General features: G+C 37.7%; 1 protein-coding gene across 1 annotated transcript in view; it reads right to left on the bottom strand.

Annotated features, from left to right (window-relative positions):
• Positions 1–1,790: 1,790 nt before the first annotated feature.
• Positions 1,791–9,466, bottom strand: part of st3gal1l3 (ST3 beta-galactoside alpha-2,3-sialyltransferase 1, like 3) — an 82,038-nt gene continuing 74,362 nt past the window's right edge. Inside the window, exon 7 of the mRNA XM_067426260.1 lies at positions 1,791–2,292. Within this exon, the coding sequence (XP_067282361.1) occupies positions 2,128–2,292 (165 nt within the window). The 3' untranslated portion in view covers positions 1,791–2,127. The remainder of the gene's footprint in view (positions 2,293–9,466) is intronic.

The following is a 9,466-nucleotide window of genomic DNA, read 5'->3' as shown; positions in this document are numbered from 1 at the left end:
ATTTGCACAAAATTTAGTACACATCAATTTTCACGCAGTGATGGCATGAATGTTTTTGTAATGGTAGGCAATTCCTTTTTACGTTATTAGTTGCTGAAATCTGATATGCTGCTGCCATTTTTTAAGTATCAGTTTCATAGTATGGGTATTTGCAGGATGAAGTAATGGGCATGACGAAAGGTTGGGGCATAGAGAAAGGTAACACTTACTAAACCATCTCATTCAGGTGTTTAATGCTGAGAATTAGCCTACAAGCCTTTGAAAGAATCGACTAGGAAGGACACCACAGTGTTGGGGGTAATGCATTACAAATTACTTGTTACATATTTGTATTACCTTTTCCAAGTAACTAAAGTAGCGCATTACTTGTAAAATTAGCCTACTACAAAATATTTTTGTTTTATTGACTGACACAGTTCTTGTGCACTGTGTAAACATTTACTCGTCTCGTCTCTCAAACAGATTCCATATTCCTAGAATTAAATTATTAATATTAATTAATATGAAAAAAACTGGGAAATGCAAACTCAAAATATTCCGCAAACCTGCAGTAATTAAATGATAAATAACACAAATATATGTTGTGTATTTAATCTAGAGTCTTTAATGCTGCCCTTTGATAATCCGATTCAACCATACGAATATGGAAAAATTACTTTTTCCAGTTATGTTCCTGAGATCTGCCTTCCTGCAAAAATCACCTTATCAAACAAACTGATTAAGGTGTTCCGAAACACTTGATAATTACAGACAAGAATCTTGGGTCAGGGTTGGAACTGAACTCAACAGGAAGGTAGCTCTCAAAGAACAGGATTGTACACCCCAGTTTTAGAAAGTCCAAGTTTCACAGACAAGGCTTGAGCCTAGTTATAGGCTTAACTGAAAGCAAAATATGTCAGTACCATTCACTTGTCCCTATATGCACCTGGGGATTTTTTTTTTTTTTTTTTTTTTTTCTAAAGCATGTTTATAAAAGCTAATTAAATGTCCTAATGCACCCCCTGGCTTAATCTAAGCCCTGTCTGTGAAACCATGTCTATGTGTATTAAGATTTGTTAAGGTTGAACGTTGCATTCAGGAAATATAGGTACATTTGTAAACAAAACAACAAAAAACAAAAACAGCCAATATACCAGGTCATTTAATTCACTGATATTTTTGCTCAGCAAATCAACATTCTTTTGATTACTTTTTACCAGCACCATAGGTGGCTGTGTGCCTAATTTGAGGATCAGACGAGTACGTATATAATCAATGCATTAAATAATGTTTAACATTAAGAAACTCATAAATGTTTGTAACCAGTACCACTTCCAAGATATTTTATTATAATAACGTGCATTTGCACTAGCTTTGAACTAGCTTTTCCTGCTCTGGCAGAGTCTTCTGGAAACAAGAGGTCGGTGGAGTTGTTGCATCAATGAACAGAGTTATTATTTATTATTAACAAAACTCATCAACAACAAAAGGGCCATAAGACAGATCAAATGGAGCAGGAGATTAAACATATAGGCAAATGGAGTAACAGCATACAAATGAGAGACAAAAGAAAAGGAAGAATCTCTCTAATCTCCACACAACTCATTTAACAAAGACACATTAACACAACACACATTACCAGTGGAGGGAAAGATAATACGGCATATAAGATTTGTTCCTTGTTGATAACTACTCAGAATAACATAAATGCCATCTGATAATGACAGCAATTTCATAAGAACATGACAGGATCAGTGTGTTTGAAATTAATTTTATTATATATATATAATCCTCACAGACAAGGGGACAAGGGTTAAGCCCAGATAAAAGGCATGTTTGAAGTGTTTAATTGAAAGCAACTTGCACTGACTTAAAATATGTAAGTGCCTTTATTTTGTCTCAAGATGCACATCAGTAATGTTTTTTTTCTAAGGCATGTTGGTAAAGGTCACTTAAATGCCCTAAGGTTTAATCCTGGCTTAATCTAAGCCTTGTCTGTGAAACCAAACCATAATATTAGGTGTTACTGAGTTCTGAGCTGTACTGCCTGTACATAGCTTGTTTTGCTCATAATGGACTTATACAAAAATGTCTAGACCATGCATAATATATTACGAATACTTAAACATGTAGAAATTTACTGGAATGTCACCATCCTTTATACAACCGAATTCCTTTTTTTTCATGAAGCCTAAGTACAATAAGATATTCGTAGCTTCCTCCGTGATTGCCAGCATTACGATCATGCGTATTTTGTTCAAAGTAATGATGCCAGTTTCCATTTTCATCTGCTCCAAATCCAAATACACTCACCTGGAAAATAAAAAATAAATAAATAACTGTAATATCAATGGGACTGCATTAGTATTCATATACATTTGTATGTAAATTGGACATTTTACATTAAAACCCTTTGTGAGAGTGCCAGAGGTTCAACCTTTGACACAATCCCATATAGCTGGAATGTCATTTAAGTTTGTTCGCCACAATATCATAATTTTCACACGGTGTCCACGCTCAGAACCAATGACACCGGTATTAGCACTGATTTAATGCTAGATGGCGCAATGGGGTAATTTTCTGTGCAATTCTCCAGAACTAGGGTTGAGTAGCACTGAGTTAATTCGTGTCAGGCCATATCAGTTCTAATTCTCTTATTCAGAACTAGAACTTAATTCATATTGTTAATACAATTAAAGTTAATAAGTTGTTATGAGCCACCAAAGTCATCGAAAATATATAGACAATATAAAGTGGCATTTTGTAAACTATGTTACCATGGTAAAATTAAATACACAGTACTAACATAACATGTTGATGAAACATACACTGATCCTGGTGAATAGAATAAACATACCACCTGCAAATCCTTCCCTGCTAACACACAACGTAAGTTAATTTATTTATATGTAGCTACTTTTTGGTAATTTAATGACCGCAACATTGCATGCTTATGATTTTATTTGCTCTTTATATAGTGAAGTAATTGAAATAAAAATAGTAAATAAAAAAGTATAGTGAATAACAGCAATTGAAGAGCACAGTATAACATTTAAGAGGACAGGATATCTTATATCCTGGTATCCTGAATCCTGAATCCTGAATAGGATACCCTATTCAGGGTATGTTTTTCTGAAGTGAGAGACTTTATTTCATTACAAAAATAATGTTAATAAAATAGCTTGACAACATCTCACCTGACAGCAGATAGCCTGTTACAGGACACATGAGCATTTTTATTAGGCACTCTACTTTACTGAAAGAATTAAGACTAACTACACAACTAAAAACAACTCTTGTGACCCACTTTTGGCTCACTACCTTAACAGGCTAGCAGTACGATAAGCGAATGCTGAGCAGTTGAAGAATGAAAAATATTTAATTTCACAAACTATAGCATAGGTTTTTCTTTTTTTTCGATGTACACTCTTTATTCGTCTCACTTAGCAATAACAAAAATGATCAGTGCACCTAATGTTTGTGAGAGTTCTGGCTCTGGCTGTGAGATATGATGGTCTTGTGATGTATTTTTGTTCATAGTAGTGCAAGGTGGCTGTGTATGAATACTGATCTATACCTTTAGGCCTACCTAAAAAAAATAGACTGTCTGTGATCATGCTGCGTTTGGTGGACAACAGCAGAAATGTTGATAATATAGCCCACACCACATAAAAATAATTATTTATAATAAAATGTAACTTAAATTGTCACTGTAATAAGTCTTTTAAATTAGTTCTGAATGTACCAAAGTGCGATCATAAATTAATGTCTTAACTGATACCAATAATTCCTGCATCTTTTTGTCTAAACTGTACCTTAACTTATACGTCAATTTTGTGAATCAGGGGTTATTCTGTAGTCATTCAGAAATGCATCTCTGGATGGGCTGATTTGTAAAATCCATATTCACAAAAGGCTCATGTAGTATATGTATAATTTAAATAACAAAACTCTTAGGTTGGTTTAAACAAATCTTTTTTCCCAAACCACATAGGGGGATGTCAAACATACATGCCAAAACTTATTTTGTATGAATCACATAAATTACATATTTTGTTTCATGCAAACCTTCCACCTTTAATAGGTTTAACTGTCCCCAGACTCCCCTCTCCCTCCTCCCTTTCCCCCCCTGCTCCTTGATTCAAGTCACAGAATTCAGATATACTAAAGATGGATTTTGTGAGTCTATCGTTTTATCCCTTTCATGTCTAGTGTCTTTTTAAAGGTCTCAGTGTGATTGGTAAATTGGTCTCAACTTCACTGCACTTAGCATGGCTGCCATTTGTGAACATTCTGTAGCCAGAAAGATTGGATGTGCAGGTAGGGAAAACGATGGCATGAGCACTATTAGTGTTGAAAAGATGGAAAGGAGAATATATGTTTAAAGAAAGAACTGTTAAAAAGGAAAACTGAATTAAAAACTAAAGATAAATAACTTCTTTACCTTCTATTTGTGCAATAATCTTTATTGAGAAAATTACAATGCCCAGTTAAAATGATAAGTAGGCTGAATTCATTCAAGGCTTAATAATTTACATTTCAGTGATCTGCAACCCTGTGAGAAAGGGGAGGTGCAAGTTTTCCATTGTAAAAGAACCACAAACAAAGTGGCGCAAGTGTTAGCAAACTCCTCTCTGGGAGCGTCAGCTTAGTTATTATACTGGAAATGTAATGAAGGTTTGTGTTATGTTAACCGCAGGCTTTTCCTCCACAGGGTTTCCACACCACTGAGATCCAAATGGTCAAGTTTTTGAATGGCACCATAAATACCAAATCCTAAACAAACGGCAAACCTGAGGGCTGTTGCATGAAGCTACACTGTCAGAAAAAAAGGTACATTGCTGTCACTGGGGCGGTATCCTAAGGTACAAAACCAAAAAGGTACAAAGTACCTTTATGGCACTAATACGCACTCTTAAAGTACTGCTTGTACTAATATGTACTATTTAGGGGTGAGTAAGGTACAAAGATATATACCTTTTCACTTTTGAACCTTAGGGTACCGCCCCAGTGACAGCACTGTACCTATTTTTCTGAGAGTATAGCTGAACAAATTCTGAGTTTCAGTTTAAATTTAGAGTTAACAAATCCAGATAAATCCAAACTGGTTTAGATAAAGTTCAACCATTTCTCAAAGCTTGGTATAAACCTTCTCTGTCAACTCAAGTTTTTTCACTATTACTGCAAATTGTTCAAATTGGAACGAGAGACAGGGGGTGTGAGTGACTGTATTGCATCTGATTGGTCCAGTTTGGGTTTGCGATCTCCTCAGAACCCAGAATACCAAATATTCTTTAATTTGGAACGAGAGACACAGAGGGTGTGGCTTTATTGCATCTTTACTTGCAGCTGATTGGTCCAGTTTGGGTTTGAGATCACTAACCCAGAATAAAACCTGCTCCAGAGCAGGTTAGCCATGTAGTGTAAGTTACCGGTGATGAACACAGCTAAAAACCAATCCACCTTCTTGAGCCCGAAAAACCAGAGTTTGCTCAAATTAATCTTCAATTTACCTGGGTAGCAACTGAAACCAGCTTTGTGCAACAGGCCACTGGTGATCTGATGCTTTAAACTATAGACCATCAAAAAAAATATGGACGACTCGACATCCTCCGTTTCCGCTTGCCAGAGTTGAAGCTTTCAGGTGGCCTGCACGGCGCTGACATCTTGGGACCGAGTCTGCGCATTAGAGATTTCAGGATTGGAGTTGCGCAGTAGAGCAGGGAGTAGAGCTGGAAGTGCAGTCACGATATCAAAAGCCCGCTCACACTCTCACAGATGCAGAACAATTAATTATGTTGGTGTGAAATAAACAGTTATGGAAATGTAGAAGTGAAAGCTAAAGCTCCAATCTGCTGCCAAAAATCCAGAAAAAAGTCTGTTGGTGCCTGATAGAAACTGAAGCTTTCGCACCTCGATCGCCCCCTGGTGACCGGTCCCAGTATAGCCGCCCCTCTGTGTTTTCTAATGGACGCAAGGCAAACTAAACAATAAAATTACCCTTCAAATATTTTTTCCCCAAAGTTAGTTTATGTCATTGAAGGCAGTTATCATCATGACGATTCCATTTCAAGTGTTTGTTTTTAAAATAAGTTTAGTTTTAGTTATTTGATGCTATTAAAACGGGGGGTGTGACATCATGATAGACAGCTGAGATCGACGTCTTCTCTGAGTGAAGTTGTCACTGAGGCACTAACGGACTTTTTTCGGGATTTTTGGGAGCAGATTGGAGCTTTAGCTTTGGTTTCTACATTTCCATAACTATTTAATTTACACCAACATAATTAATTGTTCTGCATCTGTGAGAGTGTGGGCGGGCTTTTGATATCACAGCTGTACTTCCTGCTCTCTATTGCGCAACTCCGGTCCCGAAATCTCTACTGCTCAGACTCTGTCCCAAGATGTCAGCGCCGTGCAGGCCGCCTGAAAGCTTCAAATCTGGCAAGTGGAAACGGATGATGTCGCGTCGTCCATATGATTTACGGTCTATGGTGTAAACCATCATTTGGTATCATTTAACCATCACATGGTATCATTTAAAGAGATTCCCCCAGGGGATCTGAGTGTGACAATGCTATCAACAAAGCAGATTGTGTAAACTTAACTGCAACAGCAGCATAAGGTGCAACTGTCTGACTGTGCTGAAACACCAGTAGTCAAATCTGACCATTATAAATCAGTTTTTATTTTTATTATTTTTTTTTACATAAATAAATGAATCATGATAACGATCCATATCTTTGTAAACTGATTTTTTTTCCTCATAATGGCATAACTTAACAGGTTAAAGCCATCTACAACAACTCTCAAGACCAATAAAGAAAATATCAAAGAGCACCATCTATCTTAATGAAATTTGTGAAAAGGTCCAATATTAGATTGTGTTTCTCTCTCTGTGTATGGTTTTCTCTGAGGCTGATGGCTGCTGCTCTTTAGATTTCACAAGGGTCTGGGCTCACCTGCACTGGACAGGACAGACACACAACCTAACATGCCGTGAAGAGACTTAAAGAGGCCATTCACACATTACAGCACACATAGCTACATAGCCTTCCAATGTAAAAACTGGAACTAAATTAAATAACACAGATTATGGTAGGATAGACATCACCCAGTCCTTAGCATTGCTGAAAGCTATAGGAGGGCCCACTTGTTTCCAACATATGACTAATGACAATGTATCTAAAGAGTTAGATCTGGAATGCAAGCATTTCTATCAAATTTATCAAACAACATCTATCAAACAATTTTCAATCAGACCTGTATCATTGAGTGTGAATTGGCCTGTACATCAAATGCACAGAAGATGATTGCAAAATCTAAACTAGAGATCTCTGGTTCTGTAAATCTCTTTCTCCTACTGATCTGATTGAAACATTAGCTTTCAGTAATGATTTGCAATTTAAACGGATATATAGACAATTTTATAATAGCAATTGTTAAATTGTTTTATTTTCATGTTAAATAATGTGATATATTTTAATTATGAATATATGATGGTTTGTTGCCCTTCCTTTATTTCATCCAGACCACATATAAATTCAACTCCTATATCACAGTAGTAGTAATAATAATAATAATAATACGTTCAATTTGTATAGCACTTTTCAAGGCACTCAAAGCGCTTTACATAGAAGGGGGGAATCTCCTCAACCACCACCAATGTGCAGCATCCACCTGGATGATGCGACGGCAGCCATATTGCGCCAGAACGCCCACCACACACCAGCTGATTGGTGGAGAGGAGACCGAGTGATGAAGCCAATCAGGAGACGGGGATGATTAGGAGGCCATGATGGACAGGGGCCAATGGGCAAATTTGGCCAGGATGCCGGGGTTACACCCCTACTCTTTTTCTGAAAGACATCCTGGGATTTTTAATGACCACAGAGAGTCAGGACCTCGGTTTAACGTCTCATCCGAAAGACGGTGCTCTTTTGACAGTATAGTGTCCCCATCACTATACTGGGGTGTTAGGACCCACACAGACCACAGGGTGAGCACCCCCTCAGTAGTGACGAATCTGGTGATCAAATGAGATCTGCCCACTAAATATTTGACCCTGAGAAACAAGACCTTATTTACCTCTCACATTTCTGACACGAGTTATCATGTGTTGTTATTTTTATGTTCTTGTATTTATCCATCAACTCTTTTCCTATCTCAAAATAACCACAAACTCGTCAGTGTTCAATTATTGCATGGTTATTCAGAAGTTGTTCAGGTGTCTCACAACAAGGGAGCATCATCAGTGAAACAATTCCTTCACCCATGGAGATCTGATCTGCCCGGCAAACCAAACCTTCTGCTTGAAGGTGACCGAGGACTTCTCAAAGTGTCAGTCATAGCTAAGATCCTGGGGAGGACACAGTGGTCCCCTCGAAGATTAAAGACACTTTCCACTGACACGTTCAGCTCATACTGATTAACTCAACAGACTTGGGACAACAAGTCATTCTGCAGACTGAAAATCACAGTCAAGTGCAGGTGGAAGCAAACCTGACTAACAGGATCATATATATCCTGCTTAATTGCGACAGCATCCAGTCAGAACAGTACGCCTACACCTAAAGGAACTGTGTCACAGAGGCGAATTTTGCAGTGTTTTTATCTTCATGTGCAAGCCTGTCTTAATGTTGTTATTTCAGGTGACTACTTGATTCCTGCACCCATTGACTTGTGCTGTTAACTTAAGGATCAACACCATGAACACTCCGGAAACAACATCCAAAATATGGAAACAGGGAATAGCCACATATGTCCCCTTGGAAACTCATCTGAATTTGTCCCAAGGGGCCAGGGGCTGTCTGTAAGGAGCGGTTTTACTGCTAAGACAAAATCTGAGATCCAACGCCCTGCAATAAAACAATAATGCTCTCTAAACTGGAAAGGCAATCTCACCAAGAGACTTTTGGACACCACCCTGACCAAAACTCTCTCCCTCATCCACTCCCTTCTTCATGATTCAAGTCACAGAATGCCGATATACTAGTCTTAACTTCACTGCAGTCACCAGTAGGATGAGAAAGATTGAAACTTATGAGAATTCTGTTATCTTTTTTAACTGGTCAATTCTAAAAAATATGATCCTAGGTGAGAACTAAACAAATTTAGTTACTACATTAGTAATTCCTCACTAGAAATGACATAAGTTGAAAATATTGGTAAACAAACTAATTTATAAACAAACTGACCAGCAAACACAACTCTCGAACACCATCTTATTTTCCCAGCTTAACTGTCACTGAATGGAAAGCACATGTGGGATATCTAATGCAGTGAAGGATACATGTATGCTGCCTTCAAAAATCGATCAGATAAAGGTCTCTCAGGAGACAGGAAGTGAAGCAAGCATTAGATTCGGACATGGCTTGATGCCTCCCTGCCTTCAAATGTGTCCTCCGGAGGCAGCATTGTCCAGGTTTTGAAAGCAGCCAATGAGAATATAAATGGTGACAAATCAAGTGGGAAATGAGGGAGAACAGGT

This window comes from Pseudorasbora parva, chromosome 19, assembly GCF_024679245.1.
Source record: "Pseudorasbora parva isolate DD20220531a chromosome 19, ASM2467924v1, whole genome shotgun sequence".
NCBI lineage: Eukaryota > Metazoa > Chordata > Actinopteri > Cypriniformes > Gobionidae > Pseudorasbora > Pseudorasbora parva.
This window is presented reverse-complemented; position numbering and strand designations above follow the sequence as displayed.